Source organism: Rhinoraja longicauda, chromosome 9 (assembly GCF_053455715.1).
Source record: "Rhinoraja longicauda isolate Sanriku21f chromosome 9, sRhiLon1.1, whole genome shotgun sequence".
In the NCBI taxonomy this organism is placed as follows: Eukaryota; Metazoa; Chordata; class Chondrichthyes; order Rajiformes; family Arhynchobatidae; genus Rhinoraja; species Rhinoraja longicauda.
In genome coordinates this window covers 65,966,240-65,987,513 of record NC_135961.1, presented here as the reverse complement: position 1 = coordinate 65,987,513, position 21,274 = coordinate 65,966,240, and the positions used below count along the sequence as shown (strand labels likewise).

Sequence of the window (21,274 nt, the reverse complement as noted above, 5' to 3'; positions counted from 1 at the left end):
AAGGCCCTGTCCCAGTTAGGCGTTTTTTAAGGCGACTGCCGGCGACTGTCATAGGCATAGCAGGTTGCAGAAAAAACGGTGACTGGACCCCCCCACTACGATAATGTCTACGACAAGCTACATAACCTACCACCTAGTCAACGTCAAGCTACGGCAAGCTACCGACAACCGGCGACCCAATCGTCACGTGTAGGACGTCCACCTACGACCGCACCTACCACCACAGAGGCGACAACCTACAACAACCAATATCACCTACGTCCACCCACGACAAGCTATGACCCTGAAGACTGAAGACAACTGAAGACAATTCACGTTTCACCCACTTTCCCTATAAAAGGGGGTGTACGGTCGGGTTTCCAATCATTCAGCATCATGACTATTTGAAAGTGATGTCATGAGAAACAACTCTGAAATACAATAACTTCATACATCAATTTTCTGTCAAAATGTCAAGAATTTCCTTTATTGATATACAAACAACATTTTTAAAAAGGTTGATAAGAACATACAACAGTGCTTACAAAAATATTGTAATAAACTTCAATAAATTTCAATAAACTTCAAACTTTAAAATTCAAAACTTCAAACAGAATACAAGTGCAAAAACATACAAATACCTAACATCATTTATGGACACATTACACTGATGGAAGATCAGATCAAGTCCACACTTGGAATTCGCCGAAGTCAGCACCAGCGACAATCTTAATCACCTGGCGACAACCTGGCGACAACCTATGACAGCGCCCACGTCAGGAGATGTCAAGCTACGCTCATTGGCGTCAAACCAACAGTCGCCAAAAAATTTAATGCCTTCACAAAATCCAGCGACGACCAGAAAAACACTACGTCTCTTTGGAGATGACTCACGACCGTGCCCGCGACACCCCGGAGAGCGTGCGGCAACAGCCTAGTCGCCTGTAGTCGCCTAAAAAAATCGCCGAGGGCGTTCAGCTTCGGTTTACTAGGTTAATTCCCGGAATGGCGGGACTGTCGTACGTTGAAAGACTGGAGCGACTAGGCTTGTATGTACTGGAATTTAGAAGGATGAGAGGGGATCTTATCGAAACATATAAGATTATTAAGGAGTTGGACACGTTAGAGGCAGGAAGCATGTTCTCAATGTTGGGGGAGTCCAGAACAAGGGGCCACAGTTTAAGAATAAGGGGTAGGCCATTTAGAACAGAAATGAGGAAAAACTTTTTCAGTCAGAGAGTTGTGAATCTGTGGAATTCTCTGCCTCAGAAGGCAGTGGAGGCCAATTCTCTGAATTCATTCAAGAGAGAGCTAGATAGAGCTCTTAGGGATAGCGGAGTCAGGGGGTATGGGGAGAAGGCAGGAACAAGGTACTGATTGAGAATGATCAGCCATGATCACATTGAACGGTGGTGCTGGCTCGAAGGGCCGAATGGCCTCCTCCTGCACCTATTGTCTATTGAACTGGGACAGGGCCTATATGATAAGTTTTACTCTACAAATTGAGAGGGAGAAGGGAAAATCGGAGGTGTCAGTATTACAGTATAGCAAAGGGGATTACAGAGGCATGAGGCAGGAGCTGGCCAAAATTGACTGGAAGGAGGCCCTAGCAGGGAAGACAGTGGAACAGCAATGGCAGGTATTCCTGGGAATAATGCAGAAGTTGCAGGATCAATTTATCCCAAAGAGGAGGAAAAATTCTAAGGGGAGTAAGAGGCACCCGTGGCTGACAAGGGAAGTCAAGGACAGCATAAAAATAAAAGGGAAGAAGTATAACATAGCAAAGAAGAGTGGGAAGCCAGAGGATTGGGACTCTTTTAAAGAGCAACAGAAGATAACTAAAAAGGCAATACGGGGAGAAAAGATGAGGTACGAGGGTAAACTAGCCAATAATATAAAGGAGGATAGTAAAAGCTTTTTTAGGTATGTGAAGAGGAAAAAAATAGTCAAGGCAAATGTGGGTCCCTTGAAGACAGTAGCAGGGGAATTTATTATGGGGAACAAGGAAATGGCAGACGAGTTGAACCGGTACTTTGGATCTGTCTTCACTAAGGAGGATACAAACAATCTCCCAGATGTTCTAGTGGCCAGAGATCCTAGGGTGACAGAGGAACTGGAGGAAATCCACATTAGGCAGGAAAAAGTTTTGGGTAGACTGATGGGACTCAAGGCTGATAAATCTGCAGGGCCTGATGGTCTGCATCCCAGGGTGCTTAAGGAGGTGGCTTTAAAAATTGTGGACGCATTAGTGATTATTTTCCAATGTTCTATAGATTCCGGGTCAGTTCCTGTGGATTGGAGGGTAGCTAATGTTATCCCACTTTTCAAGAAAGGAGGGAGAGAGAAAACAGGAAATTATAGACCAGTTAGTCTGACATCAGTGGTGGGGAAGATGCTGGAGTCAATTATAAAAGACGAAATTGCAGAGCATTTGGATCGCAGTAACAGGATCGTTCCGAGTCAGCATGGATTTACGAAGGGGAAATCGTGCTTGACTAATCTACTGGAATTTTTTGAGAATGTAACTAGGAAAATTGACAGGGGAGAGCCGGTGGATGTGATGTACCTCGACTTTCAGAAAGCCTTCGACAAGGTCCCACATAGGAGATTGGTGGGCAAAATTAGAGCACATGGTATTGGAGGTAGGGTACTGACATGGATAGAAAGTTGGTTGACAGACAGAAAGCAAAGAGTGGGGATAAATGGGTCCCTTTCAGAATGGCAGGCAGTGACTAGTGGGGTACCGCAAGGCTCGGTGTTGGGACCGCAGCTATTTACAATATACATCAATGACTTGGATGAAGGGATTAAAAGTACCATTAGCAAATTTGCCGATGATACAAAGCTAGGTGGCAGTGTGAACTGTGAGGAAGATGCTATGAGGTTGCAGGGTGACTTGGACAGGTTGTGTGAGTGGGCGGATGCATGGCAGATGCAGTTTAATGTAGATAAGTGTGAGGTTATCCACTTTGGTGGTAAGAATAGGAAGGCAGATTATTATCTGAATGGTGTCAAGTTAGGAAAAGGGGATGTACAACGTGATCTGGGTGTCTTAGTGCATCAGTCACTGAAAGGAAGCATGCAGGTACAGCAGGCAGTGAAGAAAGCCAATGGAATGTTGGCCTTCATAACAAGAGGAGCTGAGTATAGGAGCAAAGAGGTCCTTCTGCAGTTGTACAGGGCCCTAGTGAGACCGCACCTAGAGTACTGTGTGCAGTTTTGGTCTCCAAATTTGAGGAAGGATATTCTTGCCATTGAGGGCGTGCAGCGTAGGTTTACTAGGTTAATTCCCGGAATGGCGGGACTATCATATGTTGAAAGACTGGAGCGACTAGGTTTGTATACACTGGAATTTAGAAGGATGAGAGGGGATCTTATCAAAACGTATAAAATTATTAAGGGGTTGGACACGTTAGAGGCAGGAAACATGTTCCCAATGTTGAGGGAGTCCAGAACCAGGGGCCACAGTTTAAGAATAAGGGGTAGGCCATTTAGAACAGAGATGAGGAAAAACTTTTTTAGTCAGAGAGTTGTGAATCTGTGGAATTCTCTGCCTCAGAAGGCAGTGGAGACCAATTCTCTGAATACATTCAAGAGAGAGCTAGATAGAGCTCTTAAGGATAGCGGAGTCAGGGGGTATGGGGAGAAGGCAGGAACGGGGTACTGATTGAGAATGATCAGCCATGATCACATTGAATGGCGTTGCTGGCTCGATTGTCTATTGAACTGGGATAGGGCCTTAACTCTGCTTCTCCCTTTTTCCCAGGGTGAAAATGTCGAAGGTTAGATGGCACAGCTTTAAAGTCAGAGGGGGAAAGTTTTAGTTTTACACAGAGAGTGGGTGCCTAGGGATAATGGTGGAACAGAGACGACAGCGATATTTAAGAGAATTATAGATAAGCACGTGGATATGCAAGGAATGTAGGAATATGGATACATTTATGAAGAGATTAGTTTAACTCGTGTTCAGCTTGGATATTGTGGACCAAAGGGTTTGTTCCTGTGCTGCATATTCTGGGTTCTATTGGAAGAAATTGAGATAGTGAAGCAGAGATGATTGAGCACTTAAATTAGATGATGCTTAAGAGACCGGAACTGGTGCAGTGCAGATATCTCAAAGGGCTGAATCAGTTCCAAAAGTCAGGGAAGGGAAAAAAATGATACCATTTTTTAAAACAAAATTTTAAAAATTCAAACGTACCAATCCTCAACCAGGAGTCCCCTCCAGCCACAGGGCAAATTAGGGTACAAGCAGCAAAGCTTTACTTGACCTCCAGTTTATGGAGAATAGAACCAGGGAGATCAGCCAGAAGCAAGACACAAACTGCTGGAGTAACTCAGCGGGACAGGCAGTCGGAGGCATGTTGAAACAGGCAAATAGTCAAGTCAACAGAGACTTTAAGTAGTTGCTTGCTCTCCAGTCAGCGAAAAGACTACAGATGATTACAATCCAGCCCTCCACAGTGTGCAGGTACGGGATAAAAGGAACTTTCACTCCAAGATAGAGTCCAGTAAAAATACTAAAATTAGTCTGAGGGTCCAGCTCAAGACCGCTGTCTGTAATTGGTCACAGGATGGTTCAGTTGCCTGATAACAGCTGGGAAGAAACTTCAAGGACTTTGGAAAGAAAAAGGAGGTTTAAGATAGGCCAGTATTTTACAAGGTGATACTATTCCTAATGCTGATGTTGAGGCATCAGGTAGAGACAAATATACCAGCTCTGTAGAGGGTGGAATAAGAGAGAGGTGGGGATGTAAGGTCACTCTGATGGACTGAGTTGGAAGGAGCTGAGAGAAGGTTCATGAGGTCCACAACCACATGACATGTTGAATGGAATAACCCATTTCTGGAGGGATTGAAAGAGTAGATGTCATGAGCTTGTTTCCTGTCGAGTTGAATAACCCATTTCTGCGCTGCCTATTCTCAAATGTGTTGGTGTCGCGAGCCACAGGGTGTTGCATGTGTCTCGTGCCCTGGTATAAATCCAGATGCCACTGGCTAGGAATTTTTGCAAAAAAGGGGGCGTAAGCCTCCCCCTGCCCTGGCGGGAACTGTAAATGTAAAATTGTCTCTTCCGAATGGAGACGTGACCTTTTGTTCTGGGCCGTGTCTCTGTTCCCGCTGCGGCCTACCACCGGCCAAACATCTGGAGCTGGCGGCCTCCACCTAGGACTCGCCTGTGGAGGCTCCAGCCGCGTGGATGTCGGAAGCTCGCAGCCCCCTGGGTGGGGTCCGACATCGGGAGCTCCGGCAGCGGCAGCGTCTTCACCCGCCCCGGATCGCGGGGCTTGGGTCGGCCCACCGCGGACCTTTCACCGTCCGGCGTGGCCTGGAATAGGCCGCGGGATTTTCTCCGCCCGGCGGGGGCTTCAATGTTGGGAGCCACGACTGCCCCGACATGCAGCGGCAGTGGCAGCGGCAGCGTCTTCGCCCGCCCCGGATCGCGGGGCTTGGGTCAGCCCGCTGAGGACCTTTCACCGTTCGGCACGGCCTGGAACGTGGCAATTTCAACAGCCTGACTACGGGAGAAGACGGCAGTGGAAGAGAAAAGACATTATGGCCTTCCATCACGGTGAGGAGGTGACTGGAGGAAACTCACTGTGATGGATGTTTCTTTTTGTTTGATTGTGTGGGTTATTGCTTATTTTTATTGCTCTTATTGTTGGACTGTGGGTAATCTTTCATTTCACTGCACATTTATGTATATGTGACAAATAAACTTGACTTGACACAACCTCTGCATCATCAAGACTCTCGCAGTACCTCCTCGTGGCAACACATGGTAACAGTCCCAGGCTAAACTGCACGGGGATCTCGGAGGAACTCAGGCCCCCAGAGATGCGACGTGCAGGCCCACCGGCATGTGGACACGTCCTGATGTCCATCAACCAGGTCCCAGCTGTGGGTTAAATAGCACCCCCCGCTCGCTGCCTTGTGGTTGAGGCTCAGGAGAGCCAAAGGCACTGGAGCTGGAGTCCCTAGAGATCCCTCGTGCGTCTGCCTTCCGGCAATAGACAATAGACAATAGGTGCAGGAGGAGGCCATTCGGCCCTTCGAGCCAGCACCGCCATTCAATGTGATCATGGCTGATCATTCTCAATCAGTCCCCCGTTCCTGCCTTCTCCCCATACCCCCTGACTCCGCTATCCTTAAGAGCTCTATCGAGCTCTCTCTTGAATGCATTCAGAGAATTGGCCTCCACTGCCTTCTGAGGCAGGGAATTCCACAGATTCACAACTCTCTGACTGAAAAAGTTTTTCCTCACCTCAGTTCTAAATGGCCTATCCCTTATTCCTGCAACTCCTGCAACCGAGAAGGCCCCAGATGTAGCAGCCACGCCGCTCCTCTGGAATCAGCCTATTCGGTCGAGAGGGGAATGCAGATGCTGGGCACGTTTGTATTCCCATTTACCTGCCCAGGCTCAGCGGCCAAATCAAATGGAGAGGACACTTCATCCTTGCTGGGCACAGAGGGCAACACCAAGCCGCCCCATCATCTCCCGCAGGTGGACGGATGCCAGCCATTCTCAAAAAAAATAATTCCCTGAACCCACTCTTGCATTCAATGTGATTGTGACCGATCTTTCATTTAAACTACACATTTTTCCCAAACCCTCTTGATGCCCACAAATCTATCGGTCTCAGTTTTAATAAATTCACCTTTCAAAACATCTGAGGTGGTGATTTTAAAAAAACAACTGTTGAGAGAAGAAATTTCTCATTTCACAACGCTGACCCCTTGTTCTGAGATGATGGCCCTTGGTTTTTGACTCTCCATGAAACAAGCTCGCAGCATTTACTCTTTCAATCATTCTGGGAATGATGTTAATGTTTTTACTTGGTATTTTCATTATAGAGTCACAGAGACTGAGAGTCAGGGACCAAAACTGCACGGAAACAGATGCCCCTCGGCCCCTCTTGTCCAAACTGAACAAGTTGGCATTCTGGGCTTTTCCCATTTGCCTGCATTTGGCCCATAGCCCTCTAAACCCTTCCTATCCAAACTAATGTCCAAATGTCTTTTAAAGGTCATAATTGTATCCATTTCTACAGCTTCCTCTGGCAGCTCATTTCAGATACAGACTACCCTCTCACTGAAAAAAGCTGCCCCTCAGGTCTTAAATCTCCCCCTTCTTTACTTTAAACCTACGTATTTTAGTTTTAGAACCCTGGCGAAAAAATATTGCAGTCATTCACTTTATCTTGTATAGGACCTTGAAGTCAGGTCCATCGACTGACCAAATGGTGCCAGCACAACAACCTGGCTCTCAATGACAGTAGGACCAAGGAGCTGATTTTGGACTTTTGATGAGGAAGGATGAGGACCCACAAACCTGCCTATATCAACGAGATGATGGTGGAGAGAGTTAAAAGCTTCAAATTCCTGGGCGTGCATATTTCTGAAAATCTTTCCTGGACCCAGCACACTGAAGCAATTATTAATGAAGCACACCAATGCCTCTACTTCCTGAGTAGATAACGGGGATTTGATATGTCAGAGAGGGTTCTCTTGAAGTCCTGCAGGTGTACAGTAGAGAGCATATTGACTGGTTGCATCACGGCCTGGTTTGGCAACTTGAATGCGCAGGACAGATGAAGACTGCAAAAAGTGGTGAACAATGTCCAGTCCTTCACGGGTTCTGACCTCCCCACCATCAAAGGATTTACCGGAGTCGCTGCCTCAAAAAGGCAGCCAGCATCATCGGAGACCCACACCACCCTGGCCACACTCTCATTTCACCCCTGCCATTGGGAAGAAGGTACAGGAGCCTGAAAACTGCAACGTCCAGGTTCAGGAACAGCTTCTTCCCTACAGCCATCAGGCTATTAAACACTACAACCTCCAAATAAGCTCTGAACTACATAGGCTATTAATGTTATTATTACACTATTATTGTTTGTTTGTTTGTTATGTGTATGTATGTGTGTGTGTGTGTGTGTGTGTGTGTATATATATACACACACACTGACCTTTTTTTCTCATTATTATATTGTTTACAGTGTACTATGTTCACATATTCTGTTGTGCTGCTGCAAGTAAGAATTTCATTGTTCTATCTGCGACATATGACAATAAATGATTCTTGACTCATTACCTCAACCTCCTAGGCTCCAAAGAAAAAAGTCCCATCTCTCCCTATAATCCAAGCCTACAAACCCAGGTCACATCCTGGTGAATATTTTCTGCTCCCTTTCCAACTTAATGACAGCCTTCCCATGGCTGGGTGTTTAGTTTAGTTTAGTTTAGAAATACAGCGCGGAAACAGACCCTTCGGTCCACCTAGACTGCACCGACCAGCGATCCCCGCACATTAACACTATCCTACACACACTGGGGACAATTTACACATACACCAATCGAATTTACCTACATATCTTTGGAGTGTGGGAGGAAACCGAAGATCTCGGAGAAAATCGTCATTTCACGCGGGTCACGGGGAGAACGTACAAACTCCGTACACACAGCGCCCGTAGTCGGGATCGAACCTGGGATCTCTGGCGCTGCAAGCGCTGTAAGGCAGCAACTCTACCACTGAACCACCATGCTGCCCTGAGTGGGTGGTTTCAAATGTACATGTGAACAGTTTAAATGCGTCTCTGCTCGATGGCTCAACCACACATCATCAGTCCCTCACTTTTTTTCAAATATAATGAAATGACGATTTTTTATTTCTTTTTACACAAAAATTGTGTTAAATTAACTTTTCCTGTAGTAACCAGCAAGTGATACGAGCCGTGACTACCACAAATTAATTACAAGTTGTACAGTATATAAATAAACTCTCAAATTATTATAGAAAGATAATTAGACCTTAAAGAAATTCAATGCCACAACTGAAATATGAAACATTAAATATTAATTGGTGCCATCAATAACTGACAGGCATGAAACGCTATAAAACTTCAAGAAGAACACAAAAGCATCTCAGATCTCACATTATCAGGATTAATGAGTTACCTGTATAGTTAGGTTCAAAATAGAAAGGAAGCTGAGGTAACATTTGAAGATACTCAAAAAGAGAAATGTGACAATTATCTCACCATGTGACAATAACTCATGCAGGAAAGATTGGTTGAAACTCAGCAAACCAGGTCATCACACGCATTATGGAACATTTATAACATCACAATCATAGAAGGAATGGATAAATAGCATTTCAATGCACAAAGTAGACTCACAGAGTCATAGAGTGATACAGTGTGGAAACAGGCCCTTCGGCCCAACTCGCCCACACCGGCCAACAATGTCCCAGCTACCCTTGTCCCACCTGCCTGCGCTTGGTCCATATCCCTCCAAACCTGTCCTATCCATGGACTTGTCAAACTGTTTCCTAAATGTTGGGATAGTCCCAGCCTCAATTATGTCCTCTGGCAGCTTGTTCCATACACCCACCACTCTCTGTCTGAAAAAATGACCCCCTTAGATTTCTATTAAATCTTTTCCCCTTCACCTTAAACATATGTCCTCTAGTTCTTGATTCACCTACTCTGGGGAAGAGACTCTGTGCGTCTACCCGATCGATTCATCTCATGGTTTTGTACACCTCTATAAAATCACCCCTCGTCCTCCTGCCCTCCAAGGAATAGAGTCCCTCTCCCTGTGGCTCAGACCCTCCAGTCCTGGCAACATCCTCGTTAAACTCCTGGCAACATCCTCGTAAACCAAGCAGAATTTAGAAAATACATACCTCCACCTCCGCCAAGAAGGCTCTTGTTTGCTGAAAAACAAAAAGAATTTTTAAAAAGTCAATAACCAAAGATTTTAAATGCGGCTGTCTCTTGAGAAATATCCTAACGTGCAACACATCTAACTAGCTGCCAGAAATAGCATTCTCTGGGCCAGTGCGATGGTTGCAAATGCAGCAATCAATTTCAAACTTGTTTCATCAATTGAAAATGAATAAGCCTCCCAACCTAATCTACCTGTGTGGCCGTGAAGCAATTGAGGAGGTTACAGTCTCTGAGGCTTTATATGCGATGCAAAGCAAGCCTCAGACGTGGACAGGGATACGATGCTCAATCCCCCCCAGGGTTGATGCACTATTCAATGGGGTCGAGATGGATTTAAATCCAAACTTCTTATCTGGATACCAATATTTCAAACCCACTCATTAGCACAGTGGATGAAAATCTATTCATGTGCGCTTTGAAAAATTGCAGCGAATTGTGGACGCAGCCCAGACCATCACACAAACTAACCTCCCGCCCACTGACGCCATTTACACCTCGCGCCGCCTCGGCAAGGCCAGCAGCATCATCAAGGACCAGTCGCACCCTGGCCACTCCCCCTCCCATCGGGCAAAAGGTATAGGAGTGTGAAAATGCACACCACCAGATTCAGGGCACAGTTTCTTCAGAACCAGGGGCCACAGTTTAAGAATAAGGGGTAGGCCATTTAGAATGGAGATGAGGAAAAACTTTTTCACCCAAAGGGTTGTGAATCTGTGGAATTCTCTGCCTCAGAAGGCAGTGGGAGGCCGATTCTCTGGATGCTTTCAAGAGAGAGTTAGATAGAGTTCTTAAAGATAGCGGAGTCAAGGGATATGGGAGGAAGGCAGGAACGGAGTACTGATTGTGAATGATCAGCCATGATCATAGTGAATGGTGGTGCTGGCTCGAAGGGCCGAAAGGCATCCTCCTGCACCTATTGTCTATTTAAAGAAGATAGACACAAAGTGCTGGAGTAACTCAGTGGGCCAGACAGCACCTCTGGAGAGAAGGAATGGGTGATGTTTCAGGTTGAGACCCTTCTTCAGACTGAGGGTCAGGATAGAGGGAAACTAGAGATATGAAAGGACAAGGTATGAAAAGGATGGATCAAAGCAAACTATGATCAAGGAAATGTAGAATGGTTCATTGTTGGCTGAGGAGAAAGAGACAACGATGCATACAAATAGTAAAATTAATCATGAGGACAGTGAAACTAGTCAGAGAACTAGAGTGGGGAGGGACGGAGAGAGAGGGAAAGCAAGGGTTACTTGAAGTTGGAGAAATCAATATTCATACCACTTTATTTAAATTGTGTTCACTGAACAAGAATTCTCTGTTTTCATAAAATTCATAAAATTTAGCTTTCATAATTTTAGAGTGTATTTTTTTCCTCATAAAACAGCACAACACAAATTTAATACGTAGAATAGCTTGAAAGGAATTTTACCCAATTGTGAACAAATGTTAATAATCTGCATTGGAAAAAAAAAAAACCTCCTTTGATTGTGTGCAAGAGAGACGGGACCACACTGAGTCAAGTTAATAGTGTCTCCATATTCAGGAATAAAAACTGCAGCTGCTGGTTCAATCATGGCTGGTCTATGTCTTCCTCTCCATTGAGAAAGATGCTTCCCAGTTCACTACTGGAATTGAGGTTGACCATCTTATGCAAGGCTGCAACCTTCCCCCCATTGACGAACTGTACACTGCAAGGGTCAGGAAGCGAGCGGGCAAGATCATCTCTGACCCCTCTCACCCTGGCCACAAACTCTTTGAAGCACTTCCCTCTGGAAGGCAACTCCGGACTGTCAAAGCAGCCACAGCCAGACATAAAAACAGCTTTTCTTCCACGAGTAGTAGTTCTACTCAATAACCAAAGTCTGTAGTCTCTTTTTTGCTCTGGTTTATTTTCACCCACATGTTTAGACCGTAATGTTGTATCCTTATTGTTTTGATGTGGTTATGCTCTATTCTTAATTGTTAACTGTAAGTTTGTGTTGTCATTTGTGAGCGGAGCACCAAGGCACATTCCTTGCACATGCACATACTTGGCCAATAAACTTATTCATGGTGTTTAGTTATGCACTTCTTCACAAGAATCAATGTCTCCATATTCAGGAATAAAAACTGCAGCTGCTGGTTCAGTCTGAAGAAAGGTCTCGACCCGAAACGTCACCCATTCCTGCTCTCCCGAGACGCTGCCTGACCCGCTGAGTTACTCCAGCTTTTAGTGTCTCTATATTCATTCCAATCCATGAGTGTAGAAGTCGGGACGTTATGTTTTTAGCTCATAAGGTCATAAGTGATAGGAGTAGAATTAGGCCATTTGGCCCCGTCAAGTCTACTCCGCCATTCAATCATGGCTGATCTATCTCCCCTTCCTAACCCCATTCTCCTGCCTTCTCCCCATAACCCCTGATGCCTGTAACAATCAGGCAGTGCACCGTAAAATACATTTTTGCTTCTCTCTCCAGAAATCAAGAGGAAAAGTTTCAAATACGCGACAGGGATTTTGGCTCCACACAAGACTCACTATTCAGAACAGTTCAGAGCTTCACGCCAGGCACAGGAACAGAGCTTTCCTTCCACGAGACCGTGTTAATTTTGCGACTCATTCAGCTCTTTCAGATTTGTACCCCGTTGATACCTGCCACTTAACTTAATGAACTGAAACACTGTAATTTGTTTTCTTGCGTTTCTCCGCACATTTTATGCGCTTCTGAAGGAAAGACAAGATAATAAGGGAGGAGGACGCAAGTATTATGAAAAATAAGGTAAGAGAGATAGTGAATGCCGATTTTGAGGGGAAGGTGATGCAATCTGGGAAGATAAAATTGGCAGCAGTAATATTGGCAAAGAATGATTTACAACGACAAGGGCGAACATTTATTGTGATGAAGGGTCTGAACAAGGGTCTTGACCAGAAACGTCGCTTCATAGAGTCATAGAGTGATACAGCATGGGAACAGGCCCTTTGGCCCAACTTGCCCACACCGGCCAACATGTCCCAGCTACACTAGTCCCATCTGCCTGCGTTTGGTCCGTATCCCTCCAAGCCTGTCCGATCCATGTACGTGTCCAGCTGTTTCTTAAATGTTGGGATAGTCCCAGCCTCAATTACCTCTTCTGGTAGCTTGTTCCATACACCCACCACCCTTTGTGTGAAAAAGTTACCCCTCAGATTCCTATTAAATCTTTTCCCCTTCACCTTGAACCTATGTCCTCTGGTCCTCGATTCCCCTACTCTGGGCAAGAGATTCTGTTCATCCAACCAATTTGTTCCTCTCATGATTTTACACACCTCTATCGGATCACCCCTCATCTTCCTGCGCTCCATGGAATAGAGACCCAGCCGACTCAACCTCTCCCTGTAGCTCACACCCTCTAGTCCTGGCAACATCCTCGTAAATCTTCCCTGAACCCTTTCAAGCTTGACAATATCTTTCCTCTCACATATAAGCTTTTCTCCAGAGATGCTGCCTGACCCGCTCAGTTACAGCATCTCTGGAGAAAAACACTTTGTGTCTATCTTCGGTGTTTTAGTTTAGCTTAGAGATACAATGCGGAAACGGGCCTTTCAGCCCACCAGGTCCGCGCCGACCAGCGATCCCCGCACATTAACACTATCCTACACGCACTGGGGACAATTTACACTTATACCAAGCCAATTTACCTACATACCTGTACGTCTTTGGAATGTAGGAGGAAACCGAAGATCTCGGAGAAAACCCACGCGGTCACGGGGAGAACGTACAAATACCTGTACATCTTTGGAGTGCTGGTATAAACCAGCATCTGCAGTTCCTTCTCACACATTTAAAACTATGTTCAACAGAATGCCTTATCTTACTTGCAAGCTGCATAACAGACCCACTTAAATCAATACACAGAGCATAATACACATTAAATAATATACAATAATCAAAAACTAAGGACTTTAATTTACAGGAACTTTGAAATCCCTGAACTCCAAGAAATAGAAAAACCTATTCCACTAAAAGAAAAGAACAAACTTTTGAAATCCCTGAACTCCAAGAAATAGAAAAACCTATTCCACTAAAAGAAAAGAACAAACTTAACACTCACAACGCTCCAAGGATGAATAACAACATGAGGGAGCAATTGAGGGGAAGGAAAGAGGTGTACATTGCTTTAGTAAAGTCACTGGGGGAGTAACCAGATGTCTTGATGCAAAGACATGTTCGAATCCTGCCAAGCAAATGGGGAGAATTTAAATTCAAGTAATTGAATACATCGGGAATTTTTAAAAGCCAGTAATAGTAATGATGGCTTTCAAACCACTGCTTTGTCATAAAACCCCATCCGTTTTGTTAATACCCTTCAGGAAATCTGTCATTCTTATTGGTCTGCCTATATTTGATCCCAGGCCATCAATGTGGTTAAAAACATATATATATATATATATGCAGCAACTCGAAATAAAATGTTGGTAGGCCAGACAATATCAGAGAAGGAAAAGTGAGGAAGCCATTGTGGTGGATTCTTAATTGCCTCCTCATTCAGCACAGGAAAGGGCGGGCTAGTCTATGATTACATTCAAGGCTTTTAATTAATAACAGCAATATTTGTGCAAAAGAAAATCAAACTCTTCAATTTTTGTTTTTTTATGTATTATCTTTGTGTATCGTGTTTACAGGCCGAAGATTGACTCAAAAAGCTGCAGTAACTCAACGGGTCAGACAGCATCACTGGAGAAAAGGAATAGGTGACGTTGCAGGTCAGGACCCTTCTTCAGTGGTTACAGGCCTGTTATGCGGCTGCAAGTAAGAATTTTATTGTTGCATTGTTAGTACATATGACAATTAAACACTCTTAATTCTCGAATTAAGAATAGAGATTACACAATGGTATTGTCAGTAAAACAGTTTGGAGATACAGCGCGGAAACAGGCCCTTTCGGCCCACCGGGCCCACGCCAACCAGCGATTCCTGCACACTAACACTATCATACACACACGAGGGACAATTTTTACTATTACCAAGCCAATTAACCTACAAACCTGTACGTCTTTGGAGTGTGGGAGGAAACCGAAGATCTCGGAGAAAAACCTCGCAGGTCACGGGGAGAACGTACAAACTCCGTACAGACAGCACCTGTAGTCGGGATTGAACCCGAGTCTCCGGCGCTGCATTCACCGTAAGGCAGCAACTCTACCGCTGCGCCACCTGGAGGGGAGAACAAAGGGGAACTCTACCGCTGCGCACATATTGGAGGGGAGAACAAAAGGGGAGGGAGGGGGGAGGGAGGGGGGGAGGGAGGGAGAGAGGGAGAGAGGGCCATTTGGCCCATCATTACTACTCCACCATTCAATCATGGCTAAACTATCTCTCCCCCTAACCCCATTCTCCTGCCTTCTCCCCATAACCTCTACTTATCACGAAGCTATCTATTGACTTAAAAATATCCATTGATTTGGCCTCCACAGCCTTCTGTGGCAAAGAATTCTACAGATTCACTACCCTCTGATGAAATCTCCATCTCCTTCCTAAAAGAATGTCCTTTAATTCTGAGGCCGTGACCTCTAGTCCAAGGCTCTCCCACTGGTGGAAACATCCTCTCCACATCCACTCTATCCAAGCCTTTCTATTTGATGCTTGCTTTTGATACTTGCCACAGTAAGGCACCATTGTTTTAACTTTGTACTACTAAAGTCTATTTATTTCAATGTTGTTTAAATATATACTGAACTTTATTTTACAGTTTATTATGGGTTTCACAGAGAACCATGTTTACGTATCTGTGCTGCTGCAAGTAAGAATTTTATTGTTCCGTTTTGGGACATGTGACAATAAAATGCTCTTGAGTCTTGACTCTCTTGTGTTGATGTGTTGTGCAGGAAGGAACTGCAGATGCTGGTTTAAACTGACGATAGACACAATTGCTGGGGTAACTCAGCTGGACGGGTAGCATCTCTGGAGGTCTGGTCTGAGGAAGGGTCTCGACCCGAAAGGTCACCCATTCCTTCTCTCCAGAAATGCTGCCTGTCCCACTGAGGTACTCCAGCGTTTCGTGTCTATCTCTTATCTTGATGCCTATCGTAAACAGCCACAACTGCGTGATGCCTTCAGTGGAGAGTTGGTGAGATTGTTTTCCAGACCACTTGTGTCAAGTGGCTCCCTGCTGTGTAGCATCCCAGCCTTTGTTCTGTGAGAGCATTTTCACTAACATGGCTGCACTTTCTGATAACTGCTTGTAAATGTTAACGCGGGTACATTTAGTTGAAGTGCACTGGGTACTTCCAATGAACCTTTGCCATTCACTGCAAGTCCATCTCTCACGGATAATGCGGAATGGGCGTATCTTGAGGAGAAGAATAATTCACATCCCACTTCGGTCAACTTGACACTGGTGACAGAAAACATAATGGAATCTATTCTAAGTGAAAATACAAAACACCTTGAAACATGAGTAATGATAATTAATAGTCAGCATGGCTTTGAAAAGAGAAGGTTTGCTTGACTAACGTGAGTGAATTTTTGAAGAGATTACAGAGAAAGTGGACGAGTGTGTTTAATTCATCGAGCGTTGGCCTCCCAGCGGAGCGAGATGTTCGTGGGGGAATGTTGCCGACTGGCCCGCTGCAGACTGCAGGAGTACGTGCTGAGGGACGCACTGAAGCTTGGTGCAGCCAACGCCAAGGCCCTGTGGGGGAGGACCACAGCCTAGGGTCCTTCAGCTGCTGGACATGGGGGGGCAGGGTGTGGTGGAGAGAGACGCCCCTCCAAATAAGGGATACTGGGTTAATGTCTGTAAATGTAAGAAAATGTATGTACATTTGGAAGTAAATGCCTGTATTGAATGTGTAACCTCCGGAAATGTCGGATGGGCTTGTTAAAAAAGATGTTTTGTAAATTATATTTATTACTTGAATAAAGTATTTTTTGATATAAAAAAAGTTTTAAACCGCCTTCAATGCATTAACACATGGTAGGTAGACCAATAAGGTGAAAATAGATTATTAGCTTGCTTCAACATTGAAAGCAAGGAGTGGGAGGAATGTGTACATCTTGCAGGGTAAGATCAGTGTAGGAAAAAAACTGCAAATGCTGGTTTAAATCGAAGGTCGACACAAAATGCTGGAGTAACTCAACGGGTCAGGCAGCATCTTGGGAGAGAAGGAATGGGTGACGTTTTGGGTCGAGACCCTTCAGACTGATGTCAGGGGAGGGGGCGGGACAAAGATAGAATGTAACTCTCGTCAGATAAGATCAGTGTTTTCACAAAATTCATTTATATTTTGTTATATTTTTATTGTGAACAATAAAATGAATTTTATTGTTCTGTTTTAGATTTTTTTTTAGATTTAGAGATACAGCGCAGAAACAGGCCCTTCGGCCCACCGGGTCCGCGCCGCCCAGCGATCGCCGCACACCAACACGAGTCCTACACCCACTAGGGACAATTTCTTTTTACATTTACCCAGCCAATTAACCTACATACCTGTACGTCTTTGGAGTGTGGGAGGAAACCGAAGATCTCGGAGAAAACTCACACAGGTCACAGGGAGAACGTACAAACTCCGTACAGACGGCGCCCGTAGTCAGGATCGAACCTGAGTCTCCGGCGCTGCATTCGCTGTAAGGCAGCAACTCTACCGCTGCGCCACCGTGCCGCCCATGGGACGTTTTGGGACGTGTGACAATAAAATGCTCCTGAGTCTTGCTCTCTTATAATGATGTGTTGTGTAGGAAGGAACTGCAGACGCTGGTTTAAACTGAAGATAGACACAAAATTCTGGAGTAACTCAGCGGGACAGGTAGCATTTCTGAAGAGATGTTCACAAAATTCATTTATATTTTAGACTCTGAAATCAAGAACACAATTTTTAAATCTGCAGATCGTACCAAACTTTGGCAGGATATGTTGATGGAGAATGGTGGGTGTGGAAGTCAATAGTGGGTGACAAGAAAATACAGAAAAACTTTAACAAACTTTTAGAATGGGCAAATAATTGGCAGATGAGCTGCAGCAAAGGTAAAATGCAAAGAAGTACGTTTTGGTAAGAATAATCCAATAGGCCGTAGCCGTAGAGTTGCTGCCTTACAGCGGCAGAAACCGGGTTTGATCCTGACTACGAGTGTGGTCTCTATACGGAATTTGTACGTTCTTCCTCGTGACTTGTGTGGGTTTTCTCCGGGATCTCCAGTTTCCTCTCCCACTCCAAAGAAGTGTAGTTTCGTAGGTTCATTGGCTTCTGGTAATTGTAAATTGTCCCTGGCGTGTAAGATAGTGCTAGTAAATGGGGCGATCATTGGTCCCTGCTAACTCGGTGGGCCGAAGGGCCTGTTTCCACTCTGTGTCTCTAAAGTCTGAAGGAAGAACTGCATGGAAATTGCAAATGATATGGGATTAGAGTTCAAGGGATCGAACGACCAATACAAGGCATCTGAGATCAGCAAAGTAAACTCAGAGAGTTGTGAATCTGTGAAATTCTCTGCCTCAGAAGGCAGTGGAGGCCAATTCTCTGGATGCTTTCAAGAGAGAGTTAGATAGAGCTCCAAATGATAGCGGAGTCAGGGGGTATGGAGAGAGGGCAGGAACGGGGTACTGATTGTGGATGATCAGCCATGATCACATTGAATGGCGGTGCCGGCTCGAAGCACAGAATGGCCTACTCCTGCACCTATTGTCTATTGTCTATTCTCTAAACCAAATGCTAGAATTTATTTCTGAAAGGATAGAATTCAAAGTTATTCAAATAGCTAAATCTGTATGGAGCTGCAATTAAACCACATTTGAAACACAAGATGCAATTGAGAGGACTCAGAGAATGAAAGATGAGGCTGATTACAAAAATGTAAGAGCATACATTTAAGGAAAGGATGAACAGATTTTGTTTTGTGGGGTGACTTTTAAAATGATGAAACATTTCATTGGAATGGATACAGAGGCTTATGAGAAAGAGCATAATTAAACACCATTAACATAAGATGTTCATCAGGGAACTCAGCCGAATCTTTCTTAATTAAGAGTGGTGAAAATGCGGAGGTTACTACCAGAGGAGGTGTTTAGAGATACAGCGCGGAAACAGGCCCTTCGGCCCACCGAGTCCGCACCGACCTGCGATCCCCGCACACTAACACTATCCAACACACACTTGGAACAATTTATACATTTACCAAGCCAATTAACCTACAAACCTGTACGTCTTTGGAGCGTGGGAGGAAACCAGAGATCCCGGAGAAAACCCATGCAGGTCACGGGGAGAATGTGCAAACTCTGAACAGACAGCACCCATGGTCAGGATGGAACCGGGGTCTCTGGCGCTGTGAGGCAGCAACTCTACCGCTGCGCCACCATGCCACCCTGGTGGTTGAAGTAGAAAGGATGACTGTAGTTGAGGCCAGAGAAGCGTGACAATGGAGGGTTGTTACACTGAAATATTTAGGCGGAAGGGAGAATGGTCAGTTTCTATCTTATCTGATATGTAATCTGATGCAAATATTGGAAGGGAAATTTAACACAAATAATAAATTTGATTCCATTGCGAAAGATTCTTCCCAGTTCACTACTGGAATTGAGGTTGACTACCTTTATGTAGATGGTGTTTAGTTATGCACTTCTTCACAAGAAGAATCATTGTCTCCAGATTCATTCCATTTCATGAGTTGGGGCGTTATGTTATCAGGTCATAAGTGATAGGAGTATATCATTAACTCCGCTATCATTAAGAGCTCTATCTAGCTCTATTGTGTTCAGTTTTGGTCACACTGGTACAGGAGAAGGCCACATCGAGAGCAACTCATACAAATCGACAAATTTGGAGGAGATGCAGGTGATTCTGTCTCACCTCTAAGAAAGTAGCTAACTATTTTGTAAAATTATTTTTAGATGCTCTGGTTTCTTCCCACATTCCAAAGGTGGGGGGGGTGGGGGGGGGGGGGGGGGGGGTCACGTTCGGGAAGGTCTTTGGATACTTTTTGGAAAAGTTTCTTAAAACACAATATGGAGACAACCAGAAAGCAGGTTATGCTACACCTGAAACCGTGCGATAAGAAAGGACTAATTAATTAATGCTCCCAGAAGGTAGTAGCAGTCTTAATTTGATTGAGTCTTACATTTAGTTTGAGAGAGGGGAAACTGAGTTCAAGATTAAAACTCCAAATTTAAATAAGGATGATTATGCAGTCGTGAAAGTCCGGCTGCTGGATGAGGTTCAGGATCAATTACTTGAGATTCAGTGGCAGACATTTCAGGGAATCCGTCAGAACGCACAGAATTCCAATGAGAAGGAACATTTTCAAGGGCAGGATCCACCATTCAAGAAAGTTAAAGGTATCAGGTTGTGCTAAACATATGTGCTTAAAAATGAGTAGAATGTCAGAAGTTTGGGCAGAATAAAAAAAACATAATATAAAGGACTAAAAGGTTAAAGAAGATGACAAAAAAATTAGGCATGTAAGAACCAAACTCAATAAAAATGTCAAAATGCCAAAATTTCTTGAAAAGGGAAAAAGTTAAGAAAGTGAGCATTATTCCAAAAGAGAGGGAATCTGAGGAATTGGATCATGAGATGACAGATGACAATAGACAATAGGTGCAGGAGGAGGCCATTCGGCCCTTCGAGCCAGCACCGCCATTCAATGTGATCATGGCTGATCATTCTCAATCAGTACCCCGTTCCTGCTTTCGCCCCATACCCCCTGACTCCGCTATCCTTAAGAGCTCTATCTAGCTCTCTCTTGAATGTATTCAGAGAATTGGCCTCCACCGCCCTCTGAGGCAGAGAATTCCACAGATTCACAACTCTCTGACTAAAAAAGTTTTTCCTCATCTCTGTTCTAAATGGCCTACCCCTTATTCTTAAACTGTGGCCCCTGGTTCTGGACTCCCCCAACAAGTCCCCCAACAGGAACTTTAGTAACTGTTTTCATGTCTTCATGTGGAAACAGAGAACTGCAGATGCTGGTTTACAATAAAAAGACACAAAGTGCTGGAGGAACTCGGTGGGTCGGGCAGCGTCCCTGGAGAATGTGGATAGGTTGCTTTTCGGGTTGGGACCCTTCTTCAGACTGAAAAAGGGAAACAACACGTATCCACTTTCTCCGGGGATGCTGCCCGATACACTGTTAGTCCAGGACTTTTTTGTCCTTTTATTGCATCAGTCTTCTGTAAAGGGGACAAGCGTCATTCTGGAGGTAGTTGTAAATGAATTGCTTGATTTGTAGAGGTCTAGAATGCAGATACAAGTAATAAGGTAAAATAATCCATTACTGTTTATTGCTGAGGCGAATTGAATAAAAGAAGCAGATAGATTATGGGATTTTGGTGAGGCCATGCCTGGATTTCTGTGTCCTCTTACGTCTGGAAGAAAATCAATGCTTGAGGCAATTGAGGGAAGGTCTGCTCAGCTAATATCTAGAATGTGTGGATCGTCTTGTGAGAGGACGGGCTGGGCTTAGACCTGATGGCGTTTATGAGAATGAGATAGGAATTGAATGAAACTTGGGCGGCACAGTGGTGGAGTTGCTGCCTCACAGCGGCAGACTCGGGTTCGGTCCTGACTACGGGTGCTGTCTGTGCGGAGTTTGTACGTTCTCTCAGTCTCCGCATGGTTTTTCTCC

At 44.7% G+C, this 21,274-nt stretch overlaps 1 protein-coding gene across 2 annotated transcripts in view; it reads right to left on the bottom strand.

Annotated features, from left to right (window-relative positions):
• LOC144596824 (ADP-ribose glycohydrolase MACROD1-like) overlaps positions 1-21,274 on the bottom strand; it is a 1,032,359-nt gene that overhangs the window by 807,967 nt on the left and 203,118 nt on the right. For both annotated transcript variants that reach the window (XM_078405658.1, XM_078405659.1), the window contains exon 5: positions 9,668-9,697. In XM_078405658.1, the coding sequence (XP_078261784.1) occupies positions 9,668-9,697 (30 nt within the window). The remainder of the gene's footprint in view (positions 1-9,667; positions 9,698-21,274) is intronic.